The sequence below is a fragment of the Carassius auratus genome, chromosome 24 (genome assembly GCF_003368295.1).
Source record: "Carassius auratus strain Wakin chromosome 24, ASM336829v1, whole genome shotgun sequence".
In the NCBI taxonomy this organism is placed as follows: domain Eukaryota; kingdom Metazoa; phylum Chordata; class Actinopteri; order Cypriniformes; family Cyprinidae; genus Carassius; species Carassius auratus.
In genome coordinates this window covers 8,654,411-8,676,658 of record NC_039266.1, presented here as the reverse complement: position 1 = coordinate 8,676,658, position 22,248 = coordinate 8,654,411, and the positions used below count along the sequence as shown (strand labels likewise).

The following is a 22,248-nucleotide window of genomic DNA, read 5'->3' as shown; positions in this document are numbered from 1 at the left end:
TACACCCCTCACACACACAACCACTCCTCACACACATCCATACACCCCTCTCACACACAACCACTCCTCACACACATCCATACACCCCTCACACACACAAACACTCCTCACACACATTCATACACCCCTCTCACACACAACCACTCCTCACACACATCCAAACACCCCTCATACACACAACCACTCCTCACACACATCCATACACCCCTCACACACACAAACACTCCTCACACACATTCATACACCCCTCACACACACAAACACTCCTCACACACATTCATACACCCCTCTCACACACAACCACTCCTCACACACATCCAAACACCCCTCATACACACAACCACTCCTCACGCACACAAACACCCCTCACACACACACAAACACCCCTCACACAGATACAAACACTTCTCACACAACCCCCCCCCCCCACACACACACACACACACACCAAAAACACCCCTCACATAAATACAAACACTCCTCACACACACAAAAACACTCCTCACACACACAAAAACACTCCTCACACAGATACAAACATCCCTCACACACTCAAACACCCCTCATACACACACAAACACCCATCACACAGATACAAACACACACACACACACAAACACCCCTCACACAGATACAAACACTTCTCACACACAAAAACACCCCTCACACACACACACACACACCAAAAACACCCCTCACATAAATACAAACACTCCTCACACAAATACGAACACTCCTCACACACACAAAAACTCCCCCCACACACACACAAATACTCCTCACACACACAAACACCCCTCACACAGATACAAACTCTCCTATCTTGTAAATTTCCTACATTTTTTTTTTACCCTCATATTCCATCCTAACAAACCATACATCAGTTGAAAGCTTATTTATTCAGCTTTCAGATGTTGCTTGAATCATCCCTTTTGACTGGTTTTGTGCTCCAGGGACACATATAGTCAGTCAGCTTGTGATATAAAGGTCAGGATTTGACCTTTGACCCGCAGTGTGAGGATCATCGGCAGCGGTCATCATCAGTGACATCACAGGTCAGTCACACACACACATCTGTGCACCCTGCTCTGGACACACCTCTTTCTGTCAAACAACATCTTTTATTGGACTGTTCTGCCTTTAATGTATGTAGAAAACTCTCTTATGAAGTGAACACACTTAAAGATTTATTTATTATAATTTTGCCAGAAAAAGTTTTAGAATTTCTGACATATGTTAATGTAAAAAAAAAGTGTTTGTTTGCTGTTTTCTACTATATTTGTTACACTTGTATTTCTTCTTATTATTTTTTTTTAATGAAAATATTATTTTTCTAACCAGTTGTTTTATTTTCTTTATAATAGAAAATAGAAAATATTACATATAAATATACTTCTATTACTCAGTATGTTCTGGAAACAAATGCTCCATAGTTGTCCAGTATTGATCATTATACTGTTATTAGCAGTGTGTTTAATTCATAATGTAGGGCTTTTGTATCCGGATGGTTGATTTGGGATTATTATTTCATTATGAATGTTAAACCTGAAGGTGTTGGGCTGCGTGACACTTCAGTAACTAAACATGAGGATCTGGGTGAGCACATGAAAATCCAAACATTTACACAATATTTCATACATATAGTAACTGACCCAAAGCTGTCCGCACAGTCTAGATGTTCTAGACATTATTGTGCATATTTTAATTTCAAGCTTTCTTCATTTGAGAGGAGTTTACTCCTTTATCTGAATCGACACATAATTAACTTTCAAATTAGATAAGTGTGATTAGTGGCTGACTCGTTATTCAGTACTTTCTCATCTGCTGCATTTGGTTTCCATCGAAAAGGTTTCATTTTTGGTTTCATTATTATGCTGGATCTCTCTTCAAACAAGCCTCTATTTAGATCCATAGATGTTTTTTTCTTCTTCTTCTTTTCTTTATTGCTTTTGTTAATTTTAAGGTCCAGCTATAATATTTAATTTTAAATACAAGTGTTCATATAAAGCGATCATGTAAAAATACACATACCAATAAACATTTTGAGGTCATGCACTCCAGGCAATTTTATTTTCAGGCAAAGTGGGCCGTCCCTTACTTACCAAATATTTTTTTCTGCATCTTAATTCAAAATACATGAACACATATGATGACACAAGCGTATTTAACAGACCCCAAAAATATGTAAGCTACATATGAAGTTCCCAACAACTGAAAGAATGTTAAATGGTGGAATCCTACATCTAACACAAAGTGGGTTAACAAGAAAATGTATAAAAAATGTATTCTTTGCATTATATTCCCTAATGATGGCAGCATAAACCAGTAACTGTCACAATAATGTTTGTTTACATTTACAGAGCAATCTTAGGCCTATAAATTACAAATAAAAGTATTTCATTAAGAACCATTGTTCTGCTCTGAAAGTATACAACAAAGAGCACAGCACAATCAAGCTTGAACGGTAACCAGACGTGTGTGTGATCACATTCACATCCAGTACAGGAGCCTGTGTGTGGAGTCCTGCGATGGTCGGCAGGTGGCGCTGCAGCCACTGTTATACTTGTTATTATTTTTATTTTTTTATTACATCAAAACAAACGTTACTTTGCAAACGCTACAGAAATATTTTACATTTAACATCTATGTTTATTGACCATAAAAAGTGACCCTGCAGCACAAAAGCAGTCTTAAGTCTCTGGGGTATATCTGTAGCAACAACCAAAAATACATTGTAGGAGTCAAAGTTATACATTTTTATTTTATGCCAAAAATCATTAGGATATTAAGGAAAGATAATGCTCCATGAAGATAAATATTTTACCTTACATATATCAAAACATTTCAGAATAGTAATATTCATTGCCAAGAACTACATTTGAACAACTTTTCACAATTTTTTTTTTTTTAATTGCAGTCTCAGATTCCAGATTTTCAAATAGTTGTATCTCACCCAAATGCTATTCTGTCCTAACAAACCATTCATCAATGAAAAGGATATTTATTCAGCAAAAAAAAATCGACCCTCATGACTGATTTTGTGGTCTAGGGTCACATGTAAAGGCTAGTTAAAAGTAATATAGAGTTACATAATATAGTAAAATAAAACCCAGTTAAAATATGTAAACATGTACATTTAGCAATAAAATGAAATGAGTGAACGTGAAAAAGATGTGATCCCACAACCTTTCTTTCTTTCTTTCTTTCTTTCTTTCTGTCCTTCTTTCTGTTTCTCTTTGTCTCTCTGTCTGTCTGTCTGTCTATCTATATCTCTCTCTTTCTTTCTTTCTTTCTTTCTTTCTCTCTGTCTGTCTATGTGTCTGTCTTTCTTTCTCTCTTTCTTTCCTACTTTCTGTCTGTTTCAGTCAGTAGCCTATCTTCTTTCTTTCTTTCTTTCTTTCTTTCTTTCTTTCTTTCTTTCTTTCTTTCTTTCTTTCTTTCTGTTTCTCTTTGTCTCTCTGTCTGTCTGTCTGTCTATCTATATATCTCTCTTTCTTTCTTTCTTTCTTTCTTTCTTTCTTTCTTTCTTTCTTTCTTTCTCTTTCTTTCTTTCTTTCTTTCTTTCTTTCTTTCTTTCTTTCTTTCTCTCTGTCTGTCTATGTGTCTGTCTTTCTTTCTCTCTTTCTTTCCTACTTTCTGTCTGTTTCAGTCAGTAGCCTATCTTCTTTCTTTCTTTCTTTCTTTCTTTCTTTCTTTCTTTCTTTCTTTCTTTCTGTTTCTCTTTGTCTCTCTGTCTGTCTGTCTGTCTATCTATATATCTCTCTTTCTTTCTTTCTTTCTTTCTTTCTTTCTTTCTCTTTCTTTCTTTCTTTCTTTCTTTCTTTCTCTCTGTCTGTCTATGTGTCTGTCTTTCTTTCTCCCTTTCTTTCCTACTTTCTGTCTGTTTCAGTCTCTCTCTGTCTTTGGAGCAGCTGTAGCACCTGAGCCTCCACCTCTTCCCTCCAAACCCAGCCCTCCTCTGCTGAACGCTGGAGTCATCTGTCAGTATTGCAGGGTGGTCCTTCTGTTCATTGAGGAGGAGAAAAGTGTGTCCAGATGCCAGTGAGGCACAGCTGCGCGTCTCAGAATAACGCTGCTCAGAACCCCTTCAGGAGCGGCACACGGTTTGGAGGAAACCCAGCACACTCGGGACGAATGAAATGTTTGCAGTGCGTCTGAACAGCAGCATGATCTCTCCTGTCAACAGGTAAGACGAGCTGCTCTGAGGAACACGAAGCATGTCTGAAGAGTGGATTATCTGGACTCTTTGATTACCATGAGGACTAGACTAGACTGAAGTGAAGCCGGGCTCCACAGAGCCGAGCGGATCATGTGCTGTGAAAGACTGCACAGACAGAAGAGCTGTGGACGCGGGATCTGATCGACTCCTGGAGTGATACGAGGATGGCCTCGGAGCTGCTGTGTGGACTCATCTTCAGACTGCTTCTGCCAGTGGGGCTCGCCGCAGGTCAGCCTTCCTGTACTCAAACACCAGACACATACAACAGACGTGAGACCTGCAGAACTGGGGATTACTTCTTTATTAAACACATATAAAGCTGGCCATTTGATTAAAAAAAGAAAAAGAGAGAAAGAAGGAAATTCATTTTAAGTGATATAATTATTTTTTAATGACTGTTTATGAGTTTTAATTGTATATCATTCAGTTAATTTACTATATTATGATTCAAATGTAATATGTTTTATATTATTAAAATATATATTTAATATATTTATTAACATAATAATTATGTGTTTTAAATTATAGAAATAACAATTATTATTATTTTAAAAATATATTTAAATACATTTTATGTACTTTAAGTATGTAATTTAATTTCATATATTTTATTTAAAACTAAAAACAATTCACTCTTAATAATAACTATCAATGTAATTATTAATTACTAAATTTGAAAAAAAAAAAATCTATATAACTATAAAAGGTAAATGGTTTTAAAAGGTTTGGCTTATTGAATGTGTCTTGTCTTTATGATCATCTATATACCATTATTATGGTATTATTTAGATCATAGTCATTTAAGCCTATTTTGTGATTATTCAGATCTTTCCTAACAATTTCTACAGAGTGTAACGCTTCATAATCAGTTTTACAAACCGTACTGTATGTGTAACTTTTGGGACTGTAAATAACAGAATAAATGATCATCTAACCATAAGCTTCATTTTAAGCTTAACTTTCAGTATATTTAAAAATTACATAAAAATGTTGTTGATGATGGTGATGATGATGATGATGAATTCTGGTTGATTAATCTGCACTTCACAAACAGTTCTCTCACTATGTAGGCCAAAGGTTATTAACTTGAATTTAACAAGCACACTGATTTATCTGCTTGTTTGACATATTAAGCTCGTACTTGCATTACTACATGTAACTTGTTTATTGTTGTTTTTGCTTTTGATTGGAATGGTGGTTGTTGTCACAACAAGTCTGTGAGCAATGATTCATGCACAGTTAGGTGTGAGTTTAGGTGTGAGATGAGTAACACTGCACTCGGTGTTGATCCAGACACGCTGTCTGGCTAAAGTGAGCACGAGTCTGATAGCAGAGAGACAACAGAGCTCTGTCTCTCTCTCTCTCTCTGCTTCGGTTTCCCCCTCTCGCTGAGATCAGATACACAGTACTCATATTTACACTCTCAGTCATCTGTTTCTGTGCAGAACGCCTTCTTCTCGTCTGAGACCGGATAGTGTTTTCTCAGATAGTGAGGGCTGGATCTTCTTGAGGCCACAGACCGCTACATCAATCCAGATCTCTGCTTCCCACAGTCCACTGCTACGCCCCATTCTCTGATTATTTCTGATAAAACACCCAACTGAAACAATATCAGGGCGAGAACAGTCAGCCTACGTAACACAGAGCTGTTTCAATCCCTAGTGAGCTGCCTACCTAGTCAGCAACATATGAGAGCAATAAACATAAACACATAGCACTACTTTTTGAGAAAACTCATATTCGAAAGCAGCATCACTTCCCCTTACAAAAATAAGCCATGGTTTTACTGCAAAAAAAAAAAAAAAAAAAAACAACCCCATATACTTTGGTAACCACAAGTTAGCATGCAATTTGCAGTAAAACTGTTCTTTTACAAAATGCTAATCATGGATACTACAATTTTTCTATCATAAAATCATGGTTCATTTTTGCAAGGGCCACGGCGGTCCCAGAATGCATTGGACGAGTAGAGAAAAATGCTGAAACCAGCTTGTACTGGTTGACTGGTCTTAGCTGGTTTAAGATGGTTTTCAGGTGGTCTCCCAGACTTAACAACCAAAAAACTGGTCAAATCCTCTCTAAAACCAGCTTGTTAAACCAGCTGTAACCAGACTGGACGACCAGCTTAGGCTGGTTTCTTCAGCAGGTATCAGTTCACCCAGTATTTTTGAGTAGCTGTCATATTGTTAGCTTAGCAACATGCTAACACCAAGCTCAGCTGGAATCAACTGTGAGAGATAAACAGATGCTGCCACTTAAAAACGGAGTGCATTTCTTTCATTCCTCACTAAAAACATAACAAAAGATTGAGTTCAAATCAGCTGTTTTACCCAGATGCTGTTTTTTTAGAGCATTGTGTCTATACTGTGATCAGCTGTGAGGCTTGCTGTCCATGAAGAGTGTTTCAGTTGATGTGTGTTACATCAAGGCAGTTCAGTGTGTTCCTTTCAGTGTTTTTTTTTTTTTTTTTTTTTTTGCATTCCACTTAACTGCTTTTCCATTGTTAGTTTGTAAGCGTGCACTACATGGCTTGTGGGTCTCTTGCAGCATCTCGTCCTGAACATATAACTCTCAAGTTAAACTACGGAAAAATGCATCTCTAGACCTTGTGTTTTTTCCAGAACAAGTGTTGATATGGAAGTGTTTACTTTGAGAAAAACTACCATAAAACACACACTAAGACTCTTCAGCACAACCCGCCAAAATAAAAGTTCAGTTTAAATCGAAGGAACTATGACAAAATACTACTGCATATTAAAATGTAACTCTCCAAGTAGTAATTATAATATAATATTTTAAAGCAATATCATACAAGCAAGATATTTATTCATCCATGTTTTAATATTAAACCGCATTGTGCAGCATCTTATTTGATGAAAAATTTCAATGCAATGTTTTGTATTAAAATAATTTTATATTTTCATTTGATGGCATTTGCTTGAATTGTTGAAGTTTCTATTAATTCATTTTATTAGACAACATTTGGATGATTAATTTGTATTAAATCATAAAACCAGAATCCAGAAAAAAAAAAAAAAAAAAAAAAAAAGTAAAACACAATTTGGGGAAAATAAGCTGATATCATGAGGCTAATTAGTTTAATTAGGAGCAAAAACGTTCTGTTCACTCTCAGAGTCTAACAAACATGAATTTCCTTCCCCATCATTGCTTAATGTTAAATATTGTGATAAATATTGGTATTGTATGGCATAAAAAAACATATATGATCATAATATCGCCCAGCCCTACAGCCAGGTCAGGAAAAAGAGGACTTATAGTCACTTTATATAATTGCAAAAATGCTTTCTGAGTGAAGCAGGAGCTTTTGGACGTAGAAAGAGCTAGAAAGTGTCTTTCATTCGTTCTCAAGGATGATGCAAATGTCAAATCCTGCTCTTTTGTGAACGCAAACCGTCCATTTAGAGTTTTATGGCTTTTCTAAAGAGGTTGACAGAAATAATCAAATCAAATCCAAACAAAGCTTGTAGCCAAATGAATGATGTTTACATGTTCTCAGTCTCAGGTCAGTAAGTCAAGGATGGTAAACACAAGCTGAAGTGATTTGTGTAAAGCTCTTGGGTGGGACGGTGACGAAGGTGAACGCAGATTTCAGTAAACCTAAATATTGTATTGCACTCAAGGGAAATATTTAGTTTGCAGGTACACAGGAAGTAAACAGAAGTTATTTACTTGTGATGAAAGATGATACATCCAAACCCTTCAGCATCTTCATGCTTTCTAACACCAGAAAGATCACCCACCCGTATGCAAACTTTGCGTTTTGTTAAAATATGAATTGCAATCTGACACTTCTGAATGTAAAAATATGAGCATTTGATCTTAAGTACACTAAGAAGATCTACTTGAGAAGTCCATGTCTCTGGGTTGTGTTTGTGTATGGACTGGAGTTTGGAGCTGGTTAAACCACACAGTGTTTTGTTCGACAGCTGCTTCATTTGAGACTTTGATTGTCATTTGAAACATTAAAGACATGCTGTACACAGTCACGCTCTCATTACAGCTCTTTATTCCTCTAAACGGCTCATTATGAAGTCACAGAGGACTAGTAGACACATTTAACCCCGTGCCCTTTAACTGTAACTTCAGTACTTCTGAAGTCCTTCCTGTTGTTTGAAAGCAAACATGATTTGTTTGGGAAAGGAATACCAAGCTCAAATCAAACTAAATGTTGTTAAAGTCAAAATCTGAAGTCGGAATTGAGCCTGTTTACTTTGCTGACTTTTCCTCATGGATGATGTCGGTCAGTGACCATCTACACATTTTAAATAGATTCTGGAACGTAATGCCCATTTCTTTCACAATCAAATCACTTCAGAAGAATAAAACCAAGTCCCACCCCATTATTTTGTTGAATGTCATATATTTATAACCCAGGCTCATTGGAAAAATATGCTTGTGGTGACATTTTTGTGGAATGATATTACGTTGCTTTGTGCACGTTTCACAACACTTACAAAGTGAAATGTTCAGAAATACTGTAAAATACAGCTTCACTTCAGTTGTGTTGCCTAATGGCACATTCACAATGAACAATAATTATAAAGATAATTGAAAGATAATGATAAAGTTTTAGTAACTGTCCTAATTCTGTGAGTTGATAACAATATTGACTGGAATCAGGGCTATTTTAGTATCACTGAGATATTTTATTTACATTTTGACCAGTTTTTATGTTTATATTTCAGGGTTTTATTTTATGATTAAAATAATAATAATAATAATAATTTTATTTAAAGTTTAAGTTAAGTATATATATATATATATATATATATATATATATATATATATATATATATATATATATATATATATATATATATACACTTAAACTTTAAATACAATTATTTTTGTTTTTTATCATAAAATATATATATTTTTTTTATCCATGAAATTCTATTTATTTTTATTTAAGTTTTAGTTATTGTAACGCAAGATACACTGAATTAAAATGAAAAACATTGCTTTACAACTAGTTTAAATACAAAGTGCAACACTCAAAGCTTTATATAATATGCGATATAGATGTAATTATAATCATGTTTTAATGCGTCGTTTCTTTTCATTAATAATAGATACCAAATTTTAAATGCATTATAATATTTGCAGGTTTGTTTGTCATATTTTAATGCATTATTCTTTCTAAAGGTGTAATTTTTTTTAAAGATTTTTAGGTATTTATTTTGATTGTTTCAGATTTAGTTTAATAAGAGTTTCTCTCTCTCTCTCTTTTTTTTTTTTTAAAAGCCAGTCAGAATCCACTTTGAACTCTGCCAGACAGCAGTAAATGTGAATGCAGCTTAATTGCGTCTTCAACAGCCATCCGTCTCAGAGCGTGTGTGGAGTCATGGGCTTTGTCTGGTGTCTCCACGCTCTCTGTGTCTCTGTCTGAATCCAGGCACAGCACACAAACGCTGTCATCAAACATCAGCTTCATTTGTAGCAGAGCTGGCGCACCACTTTATCTTCCACCGAGGAGCAGTTTTAGTTCTGCATGAGCTCGTCCAGACAGAACAACTGGAAATGTTAATGATGTCTTGGAGTTTGAGGGAGACAGTGAAGATTTCTGCTCAAAGCCTGTAACGAACAGACATGCTCTTATGTTCATAATAGTGTACGTAATATAGATCACATATCAAAGTGTTTTAAAGCTTAATATATCATATTCAACTTTAATCATATATACACTACCAGCCAAAAGTTTGAAAAAGTTTTTTAAAGAAGTCTCTTCTGCTCACTGCACCTGCATTTATTTAATCCAGAGTACAGCAAAAACTGTCAAATTGACATATTTTTACTATTTTAAATAACTGTTTTCTATTTGAATGTATCTTAAACTGTAATTTATTTCTGTGATGTGCAGCTGTATTTTCAACATCATTCCTATAATGATAATAATAATGATTATAAAAACAAAATTCTTGAGAAGCATATTTTCATGATTTCTGAAGATCATGTGACACTGAAGACTGGAGGAATGATGCTGAAAATACAGCGGAGCATCACAGAAATAAATTACACTTTAACACAGATTCACACAGAAAACAGTTACATTTAATAGTAAAACTATTAAATACTATACTAAAAAAAAGCACAATATTACTGCCTTTGCTGTATTCTGGATCAAATAAAAGCAGGCTTGGTGAGCAGAACAGGGTTAAAAAAAGCATAAAAAATGTCTTCTTTGAAACCTTTTGAGTGTTAGTGTATGATGCCGTATTTGATTTCCAGGGAGAGTCATCGTACACAGAGTGGTTTATATTAAATGCGTTCTGATCGCTCATGTGTTCCTTCTGTATGTTGCTTTTTCTCCTGGTGCTGCATAGTAGAACTATTCATGGAGTTTTATCTGAAACGTTTCCTGTCTGTAATCTGACAGCTTACTCTCTGAAATACATTCGACTGCCTGAAAAGACCTTTTGTGCAACACTGGCCGAGCAAAGACTAACCTCAGAGCGTTTCTCCCCCCGCTGTACATCACACCCCGAGGAGACCCGAGACAAGCTCAAGATGAACACCTGACCGTCACAAGTCTTGTTATTCCTCTATACTAACACAACCTTCCTTACCTGTCCATTTTGGATTTCATCATTTTATCTAGTTTAAATGACTTCTTTGATGTTAAAGGCAGCAAATGTTTTAAACATTGTAATACTGAAAAATGGTGGTTACGTAAACATTGCATGCCCCTTTGTTCTCATCAGTGACTTCTACAGATAGCAGTGAAGCGTAGAGCTGCGTGAGCGTGAACAGTGCTGGTTTGCTGAGTATGGACAGCTGTGTACCTTGTGTTTGTGTGTGGTGTGAAGTGATGAGCGGACGCTGAAGGTTAACAATGGAGCGTTCATCTGCACACAAAACAAACACGCTGGACCTTCACTGCTCGTGTGTGTGTGGACAAGACGCTCGTGTAGCAAAGTTCGTGGGATGGAAGGAAGAGGACAAAGGGGTCGGCGGGACTGCTGACAGGTTTATTACAAACAAAAAAAACTAAAAGGTTACAAACACCCAAACGGTCACTCTTATTCTGACACGTCAACACTACTTTCGTTTCACTCTTTCCGGTTTCCGTTTCCGGCTGAGGTCAGCAGTCCGTCTCTCTCGCGCTTGCTTCCGTCTCTCCTGGTGTTTTATACTCTCTCCACGCCAATTACTAGAACAAGAAACAGGTGATGATAATTTTTGCCCAAACCACTCACTTACCGCTCGTCTCCTGATTCTCTCTTCCGCTGCAGATTTCGCTAAACCACGCCACCCCTGCCACATACCCCCACCCATTTCTGGAGAGGAAGTCAGCCACCGCCATCTGAACACCCGGCCTGTGGATCACCTTGAACTTAAAAGGCTGAAGAGCTAGATACCAACGAGTGATCCGCGCGTTGGTATCCTTCATGTGGTGGAGCCACTGCAGCGGAGCGTGGTCCGAACAGAGGGTGAACTCCCGTCCCAGGAGATAATAGGGGAGGGTGAGGACGGCCCATCTGATGGCAAGGCATTCTTTCTCGATGGTGCTGTACTTAGCCTCTCTCTTCAAGAGCTTCCGGCTAATGTACAGCACCGGCCGTTCCTCCCCCTCTATCTCCTGGGACAGGACTGCCCCCAGCCCCCTGTCCGACGCGTCTGTCTGCAACAGAAAAGGGAGAGAAAAATCAGGAGAGTGTAACAACGGCCCGCCACACAGAGCAGCCTTGACCTGAGTAAATAATTAGGAATAAACCGTCTATAATATCCCGCCAGCCCCAAGAACTGCCTTACCTCCTTTTTGGTCTTGGGATGTGGGCAGGTCACAATAGCGGCTGTCTTATCAATTTGGGGACGCACCTGCCCATGCCCAAAGTGGGAGCCCAGATACCTTACTTCCACACGCCCAATCGCACACTTCTTTGGGTTGGCCGTGAGCCCCGCTCCCCTCAGCGACCTCAGGACAGCCCTCAGATGCTGCATATGCTGCTGCCAATCATTACTAAAAATAATGATATCATCCAGGTAGGCAGCTGCATTTGCAGCATGGGGCCGTAGAATCCTATCCATGAGGCGCTGAAAGGTAACTGGGGCCCCGAACAAGCCAAACGGAAGGGTAACAAATTGGTGTAATCCAAACGGCGTTGTGAAAGCTGTCTTTTCTCTGGACAATGGAGACAAGGGGATCTGCCAATAGCCCTTTGTTAAGTCCAATGTCGAATAAAAACGAGCCATGCCTAGCCGATCAAGCAACTCGTCAACCCTCGGCATTGGATACGCGTCAAATTTCGTCACAGCATTCACCTTGCGGTAATCTACACAGAACCGAGCCGTCCGTTTTCGGAACTAAAACTATCGGGCTCGCCCAGTTACTATTAGATTTTTCTATTACCCCCATGTCAGCCTGAACTACTTTTTTCTTGTGCTCAGGTAAAAGATATGGCCGGCTGTGAACTACCACGCCCGGCTCGGTCTCGATATGGTGCTGAATCAGGTTAGTACGGCCCAGTAGGGGCGAGAAGACGTCGGCAAACTCTGCATGCAATTTCGTTTAATCAGTGAGTTGGGACGGCGAGAGGTGATCTCCACCTAGAGCCAGGGCGAGGGATTGTGGTTTGATATTCGCCTCTGGCCCGAGATCATCCTCTCCGCCAATCACCGTTGCCAACATCACTGATTCCGCCTCATTCCATTTTTTAAGGAGGTTGAGGTGGTAGATCTGACGGGACCCGTTTCAATCGGACTATATTACCTCATAATCGAGATCTCTGAACTGTCGTGCGACCTCAAATGGTCCCTGCCACTTAGCCATTAATTTAGAGCTTGACGTTGGGAGTAATACAAGTACTTTCTCTCCCGGTGCAAATTTGCGTAACCTAGTTCCCCTGTTATACAGCTGGCTCTGGCAGTCCTGGGCTTGTAACAAATTCTCCATTGATAGCCGCCCCAATATGTGGAGTTTTGTTCTCAAGTCCAGCACATACTGAATTTTGTTTTTGCCCTGAGATGGTCCCTCCTCCCAAGTTTCTCTCAGTACGTCGAGCACCCCCCGGGGCTGGCGTCCATAGAGAAGCTCGAAGGGGGAAAACCCAGTGGAGGCTTGCGGGACAAGGGCTCTAGCCACCTATCCCAATTTATGCCGTCTTCGTGGACGAACTTACGGATCATGGATTTAAGTGTGCGATTAAATCGTTTGACCAGGCCGTCGGTTTGTGGGTGATAGATGCTAGTTCGAATCGATTTAATGCCCAACAACCCGTACAGTTCGCATAGCGTACGTGACATAAATGCCATGCCCTGATCGGTGAGGATTTCTTTTGGATCCCCCACCCGGGAGATAAAACGAAACAGGGCATCCGCAACACTTTGAGCGGAAATGTTGCGGAGGGCCACCGCTTCAGGATATCGTGTTGCATAATCAACTATGACTAATGCAAAGCGATGTCCTCATGCCGATCGCTCTAATGGCCCGATGAGGTCCATACCATCTCTCGAAGGGGACCTGCATTAAGGGAAGAGGAAGCAAAGGTGCTTTTGGGGCGGCCGGTGGGTTTACCAACTGACATTCTGGACAAGACACGCACCACCTGCGCACGTTGTCATGAATGCCCGGCTAAAAGAAACGGGCCATGAGGCGATTTAGTGTTGCTGCCTGTCCCAAATGGCCTGCTATAGGATTAGAATGAGCCGCATGGAAAAGCATTTCCCTGCGGCCCTTTGGAATTAACAATTGGGTTGTATTCAATTTTGTCCGAGCGTCTTGGGTCACTCGATACAACCTGTCTTTTAAAATGGCAAAGTACGGATAGGAGAGCGGGAGGGCAGGTTGGAGAGACTGGCCATCGATGGCGTGGACCTGTTGGAATGCATGTTTTAGTGTCTCATCCTGAGACTGCTCCAGAGGAAAATCATCACGCTCCGAGAGAATCAGTCTCCCGATTTCGTTCGGTCCCCTGAAGCAGAACCCAGTGGTCCTGGCTCAGTTTCCCCCACCTGTACCCCATCCTTCCGTGCCTTATTTCCCCAAGAGGCATCCGCACATAACTACCCCAATAAAACCGTAAACGTGGGCCAATTCGTTCCCAAGATTATCGGATGCCGGAGTTGGGGACTAACCGCCACCTCCACACTATGCTTTTGTCCCCGGAATTGAATTATAATTGGGACAACCGGATACTCCACCACATCCCTGTGTACGCACCACACCTTAACCACGCAGCTTGTATCCAATGCCCCCGGTTGAATCAGGCTTTGATGGATTGAGGTTTGGTTACATCCTGAATCCACCAAGGCCGGATATGTTCCCCCCTTGATACTCACTGTTATTTGGTACTCACCAGCCTGACCTGGGGTGACCTGTGGGACGTCCGGGACCCAGATCATCGTCCCCACCTCCATCACTGGACACCTGTCCACGAAATGCTCCGGGTCTCCACAATGCCAACAGGCCAGCCCAGACCTACCCGCCGCCCCAGTGGCAGGGAGTCGATTGGGGAATTGGCACAGAGAGAGCGGAGACACGGAAGCACTGTCCCTTCCGGCAGCCACAAACCCCGCCCCCCTGGGCGGGGCCCTGGAACTCACGAAATGGCCTTGGTCAGACCCGCCCCGCCCCCGGGGCAGGACACGAGGAGGGCCGGGTGGACGGGACCTAGGGAGAGGGACAGAGCGAGAGAGAGAGGGGGAGAAAGAGAATTAGTAGGTGGGGGTGCGCCGACCCCTTGGCACGCCACCATGTGGTCCTTCGACAGGTGGATGGCCGAGTCCAGTCTAGTAGCCACTTGCGGCAGGAGTCCCGGAGCTGTTGGGCCATTGTGAAGGGTCAACCGGCTCCGCCCAAGTCTAGGGACCTGAACCGCTGGTGGTGTTGTTCGGGCGACCAGCCGACCCGCTGGATGACAGCCCTCTTTAGGTCGTCGAAGACCAGGAGGTTCGCCACCGGAAGTTGTTGGGCGGCCACCTGGGTCTCTCCGGAGAGCAGGGGAATGAGGCGCACCGGCCACTGCTATCGGGGCCAACCGCAGGCCTCCACCGACTTCTCAAATAGCTCCAGGAAGGCCTCCGGATCGTCCTGGGGCCCCATCTTTTGCAGCGGTAGATGCATGGGCGTTACGGGCGGCCCGGCGGCCTCGGCGCGAACCTCCCGATCGATCCAGCTCCGGAACCTCTCGCGGTCCTCCTGCTGGGCCTGGACAATGGCCTGGAAACGCCTCTCCTGATCAGTCCTCAGGTCTAGCAGGGCCTGGTGTGGTTCGCGGTGAAGGGCCGCAAGGGGGGCAATGATATCCGCAAGCGGCGTGGCTGCCGGACTTTGCATTCGGCACCAGTGTAGCAAAGTTCGTGGGATGGAAGGAAGAGGACAAAGGGGTCGGACAAGACTGCTGACAGTTTATTACAAACAAAAAGAACTAAAAGGTTACAAATACCCAAACGGTCACTCTTATTCTGACACGTCAACACTACTTTCGTTTCACTCTTTCCGGTTTCCATTTCCGGCTGAGGTCAGCAGTCCGTCTCTCTCTCGTTTGCTTCCGTCTCTCCTAGCGTTTTATACTCTCTCCACGCCAATTACTAGAACAAGAAACAGGTGATGATAATTTTTGCCCAAACCACTCACTTACCGCTCGTCTCCTGATTCTCTCTCCCGCTGCAGACTTCGCTAAACCACGCCCCCCACACCCCCCCCCCTCCCGCCACAGCTCGCTACATCAAAGCTCTTGCTTCTGTTTTTAATGTGATTTCATCAACTTTCTGTAGACATCGATGGATTTACAACACAAAAATGTACTTTTAATCAGCACTTTTGTTTACCAGCAAAATGTTAACTTTAGATATTATAGTTAACTACAGTAAAAGAAAAAAAATAACAAGAATTTCTTGAAATAAAATAAACTTTAACTGAAATCAAATCACATAAAATACAATAAAATAAATACAGTAAAATATATACAAACAAAAATGACTAAAAATACAAACATTTTAAATGGAAAATCTAAAAATTAAAACATAAAAATCTAAATAACTATTACAGTCATACCAAAATAGCACTGACGTAAACATAAACTGTGTAAAATATTAAGACTTATTTATCACATAATACCTTATTTATTGAATTAATTTATTTCAATTAACTGTTAACACAGCCATACTTAAAAGTTCATTATTCACTTTTTCACAAAGAAAAAATTAAATTGTGTCTAAATGGTTCCATAAAGAACCTTTAACCTCTGAATAACCTTTCAGTTCTTTAAAGAACCTTTGACTGAATAGTTCTTTGTGGAACCAGAAATGGTTCTTCTGTGGCATCCCTGTGAAGAACCTTTTAAACACCTTTAAAGATCAGATTGCTCTGTTATTCATGAATGATTCTCCCAGTGTTGTTTCTGGTTATGGTTTCTTCTGAATGTGATGACTCAGGCTATTCAGTCCAGTCACACTCTCTGTGATGTACAGATCTGTTATTTGAGGCAACACTGCCAAGAGAGTTTATTTTATGTATCAAATGAGCGTTATCCATCACATCATGATCAGTCAAAACCCAAAACCATCAAAGGTTCTTGAGCCAGTATTGGTTAATGATTAAATCCAGGCTCACAGAGCTTTCAATCGTCTGTAGACGTGGTGTTGGCATAAACTCTGATGATGGACATGAAAACGGCAAAGGCCTGTTTATTTTCTCTCACTAAAACAGCTCAGTATAAAGAGGTTTATTTGACTTTTTTTACTAAATGTAGACACATTATAAAAAACTGTAAAACTAGCAGCTGTGGTTTGCTAGAATACAATACTGTAAAAATATAAACTTTTCAGAACATCCTGTAAACAACGACAACAACAAATCCCTTTTTGGCAATTTCAATTGATGTGTATATATATATATATATATATATATATATATATATATATATATATATATATATATATATATATATATATATATACGTTTATTATAATACCCCCAACTGAAACAGATAAGCTGCCAAACTGAGGCTTTTCAGTCCAAGAAGAAATAGCATCCATTTACTGGTGTGTGTGTGTGTGCGTGTGTGTGTGTGTGTGTGTGTGTGTGTGCACCTCTCTATTCCTGCCTGTGGTTTTTCTGTCGTCTCAAACACTCATAAATTCCCCAGCATCAATGAACTGACACATTTATGCCCGACATTAATGTTTAGCTCTAATATAAAATTTGGTATTTTGGTTATTTTTTAGTATATTTTTGTGAACTTTGGTGTTCTTTCAATGTCAACATCAGTGTTATTTAGGTCAGTGTAAAAGTCTTTGCCAGGAATGCTGGGATATTTAATTCCCACAGCTAACCAAATAAATAAAAATAAAACACTTGTGCCAGATCCTAGCATGTATTCATGTTTTCATTCATCACGCTTAACATTAGAACACCGCGTCCTGCGAACAAAATACAGCGAAAACATCTTTATATTTACAAAACAATCTTTTACAGTTTACAGTTAAAAACTGTAATATATATATATATATATATATATATATATATATATATATATATATATATATATATATATAATACATTTTAAACTCTGGGATTTCTGGGTATGTCCATAATTAGCTTTTTTTTTTTTTTTTTTTTTTTTACTGTAAATTGCTGACTTGTTCTTTTTCACTTCCACAAACTCTACTTTTACCTTTTTTTTTACTGTAAAATTTCAAGAAATGTCTCATTAGATCCATTGCAGTTTTTATACATTCAGTGACTTCTTTTAACCATTTTTAAATCAACTATCAATTATTAATATTTGTACATAACATTTTATTTATGTCATTTGCATCATGGGATTGTAATTCTATCCCTATACCTTTTTTTAAGCTTCAAATCAAAGTTTGTAATGTTTTGATCCACTTTGTAGTTCATTGGTTTGGGTCATGGGTTCTAATCCCATTTTATACAGCTTTTTAAGAAGTAATATATATGTATATACTCCTAACCAGATCTGTCCTCACAGTTTGCATATCTCCTCATATTTGCGTCCTCCACAAACTGACCGAACAGAAGATCTGTAGATGTGCGTCATGCTGGACACTATTATCAGATGGTCAGTGGTTTGCCTGCTGTTGGGATATTTTCATTCCTGACTTTAAGCTTGGCTGAGTGACTCATTAAATCAAAGGTCTCTGCGGTTTGTCCCGCTGCCAGAGAGCGCAGAGATTTTCTCAAACATTGTTTTAGTGCAGAAGCCCACATGAGCGCCACGACTCAACTAAAGGGCACCAAACGGGTTTACAACACCACATTTAACTATATTTGACATCCAAAACGCTAATTGAATTGCTTTTGAAGCATTAATCACAGATGTTACCCATGAGTCACAGTTATTCTCACCAAAGATGATCTCCTCTCTGTTTATTTGAAATCATACTACTATACCTAATATTTATTTACTCTTAGCCTATTACTTGCAGAAAAACGCTGTGTACAAAACATGCTTCATGAGAAATCAAGAGCAAACAGCCGTTTTCAAACACAGAATTTGGTCTAAAAACTAAATGAATGGAACTAAATAATCTTGGTAGTAATAATAAAGCACAAAGTATTTGTTTCTGCCATTGAATGGAGAATTAGCTCTCATTCACGTGTGCTAACAGACAGTTGGGCAAATAGTGTTAGATCAACAGTTTCAGACAGACTTTCACATTTGAGAAGAAGATGAAGATGGGATGGTGGAGATTAATGTTCCCATTCCTGAGCAGTTTGTTAAACTAACACACAAACTCACACGGACAGAAACAATAGTGCTTGATTACAGGCATTAAACCTGACTCATTTAACTCAACATGTACCTGAGGAAAGAGCTCAATAATTGCCTGCATTTCACCTGCAGTCACAGTTTTGAATTACAAAGAAAACTTTGGTTTAAAAAAAAAATCGAATTATTAATTGCAAATAAATCTCATTCAAAATAAAAGTTTTTGTTTGCATAATATTTGTGTGTGTGGTGCACACTTATAATGTATTGAAATACACACACATGCATGTATATATTTAAGAAAACTGTTTATTTATGAAAATAATAAACATAATTATATATCATATAAATTATATGAAAGTATTGTAATGTAAACTACAATATTTCCGTGGAAAGTGTGAAACATTTTATTTTTTCAGGATTTACAGATGAATAGAAAGTTCAAAAGAACTGCATTTATTTAAAATTGAAATCATGTGTTACATTAGTGTCTTTACTGTCACTTTTGATCAATTTAATGCGTCCTTGCTGAATAAGAAGTATTGATTTATTTCTGATATACAGTATATACTTTAATACTTCTTTCATTCTTATTTACAGGTCAATGTGCTTTATTATTACAAAAGATGAAGTCACAAGGCATAAAATCTTAATGGTCCTGAAAAAGGCTTTTCTATTTCATGATTTCTTCTATTACTTCTTTTTATTTTGGGGATGAAATGTCATTTTTCATAAGGCTCATCCAGTCATATGTAGTCACTTAAAGGCATTATGATCATTAAAATTTAATACTTCTTTCATGGGATATTGAGTTGATCGTTTAAGTGTCGAATCCCTTTGGTTTATGTTGCCGGAGACAACGTTTTTCTTGCGGTCAGGTTTAGTCCATGAGGGAACGGAGAAGAGGTTGCACTGTACAGTTAAAACATTTTTAATTTCCAGATTTGGAAAAGCCAGGATGTGGCTTCAAATGAGACGAACCAAAGCAAATTGTCCTTCCTTAGCTCATTTTGCATTAGTCCTGCACAATTTGTCAGATGGTTTGGAGGAGCTCAACGGCTCACAGTACACAGGTCTTCAAAAAGACCAAAGAAATGCTGCAAAAACAGAATCTGATGTTAAAGCTCGTGGGATGGAGTCCAGCGATCTTGTAGTCGCAGGGTTTGCTGGAGCAGAAAAGCAGATAGACTTGATTAAATTAAGACTAATTTAGTGTTTCTAACAGGGCAGCTCCACATGACTAATAAAGCAAGCATACGTTTGAATGCAAATACTTCCCAGCAATATGATGTCTAATCATCTCATTTAGCTGTAAATTGAGCCACAGTAATAGAAACGTGAGATGAGAGGAGCCTTGTCTGGTCAAGCAGATTTGCTTACTTGCTTTCTTTCAGTGTAAAATTATTATAAATTGTCAGAGATTTTAAATGCAATATTGGGTTCATTCAGCTCAATGTAAAACACTATAATCACTATCGTCCATTCATCTGATTCAGGAAGAATTTGCTTATTTAGTACACATTAATGAATCATGATTCATTCTCCAAAACTGTTCTAAAATTGTTATTGTATTTTTTATGATTTTTAATTGGCTTAAGATGACTCTACTCTACTCTACTCTACTCTACTCTTTTCTACTCTGCTCTGTTCTACTCTACTTTACTCTACTCTTTTCTACTCTACAATACTCTGCTCTACTCTATTTTACTCTTATCTGTTCTGCTTTACTCTATTCTATTTTTTTCTATTCGTTTCTATTCTACTCTGCTCTACTCTTTTCTACTCTGCTCTATTCTACTCTGCTCTGCTTTGCTCTACTATACTCTACTCATTTCTACTCTACTCTGCTCTGTTCTACTCTACTCTGCTCTACTCTTTTCTACTTTACTATTTTATACTCTACTCTTTTCTACTCTAATATATTCTACTCTACTCTACTCTAATCTACTCTTTTCTACTCTACTATATTCGTCCCTGCTCTACTCTTTTCTACTCTGCGCTACTCTACTCTTTTTTACTCTGCTCTATTCTACTCTACTGTAATATATTCTACTCTACTCTACTTGATTCTACTCTGCTGTACTCTACTCTGTTATACTCTGCTCTACTCTACTCTTTTCTACTCTATTATATATTTTACTCTACTCTGCTATATTCTACACTGCTCTACTTTACTCATTTCTACTCTGTTATACTCTGCTCTACTCTGCTCTACACGGCTCTGCTCTACTCTACTCTTTTCTACTCTAATATATTCTCCTATGCTCTACTCTACTCTACTCTACTCTTTTCTACTCTACTCTGCTCTACTCTTTTCTACTCTACTCTGTTCAACTCTACTCTACTCTTTTCTACTCTACTTTACTGTACTCTACTCTGCTCTACTCTACTCTACTCTACTCTACTCTACTCTTTTCTACTCTACTCTGTTCTACTCTACTCTTTTCTACTCTACTTTACTGTACTCTACTCTGCTCTGTTCTACTCTACTCTGCTATACTCTACTCTGCTTTACTTTACCTTCATCCATTAATTCTCCCAACTTACGTTCTTTACATTTGAAATTATTTTTCGAAGTACACATTTTTTAAATATAAAAAATTATATATAATATCTATATATATTCTCTTTTTTACTCTGCTATACTCTACTCTTTTCGACTCTACTATATTCGACTCTACTCTGCTCTACTATACTATTTTCTACTCTGCTCTGCTCTACTTTAATATATTCTACTCTACTATATTCTAATCTACTCTGCTCTACTCTACTTTTTTTTTCTACCACACTACTCTACTCTTTTTTACTCTACTCTACTCTACTTTAATATATTCTACTCTACTCTACTATATTCCACTCGACTCTTTTCTACTCTACTATATTCTACTCTGCTCCACTCTACTCTGTTATACTCTGCTCTACACTGCTCTGCTCTACTCTACTCTTTTCTAGTCTACTCTGCTTTACTCTTTTCTACTCTACTCTTTTCTACTCTACTTTACTGTACTGTACTCTACTCTACTCAACTCTACACTACTCTTTTCTAATCTACTCTTTTCTACTCTACTTTACTGTACTGTATTCTACTCTACTCTTTTCTACTCTACTCTGTTCTACTCTACTATACTCTTTTCTATTCTACTTTACTGTACTCTGCTCTGTTCTTCTCTACTCTGCTATACTCTACTCTGCTTTACTTTACCTTCATCCATTAATTCTCCCAACTTACGTTCTTTACATTTGAAATTATTTTTCGAAGTACACATTTTTTAAATATAAAAAATTATATATAATATCTATATATATTCTCTTTTTTACTCTGCTATACTCTAC

The 22,248-nt window shown here is 38.7% G+C and overlaps 1 protein-coding gene across 3 annotated transcripts in view; it reads left to right on the top strand.

Moving 5' to 3' along the window:
* Positions 1-3,861: 3,861 nt before the first annotated feature.
* Positions 3,862-22,248, top strand: part of LOC113042233 (piezo-type mechanosensitive ion channel component 2-like) — a 101,086-nt gene continuing 82,699 nt past the window's right edge. The window contains exons 1-2 of one of the 3 annotated variants that reach the window (XM_026200898.1): positions 3,865-4,291; positions 4,328-4,447. In XM_026200898.1, coding sequence (XP_026056683.1) covers positions 4,384-4,447 — 64 coding nt within the window. In that variant the 5' untranslated portion in view covers positions 3,865-4,291; positions 4,328-4,383. Of the gene's footprint in view, positions 4,448-22,248 lie in introns of all 3 variants that reach the window. The other 2 variants (XR_003275553.1, XM_026200899.1) reach the window with 2 other exon arrangements.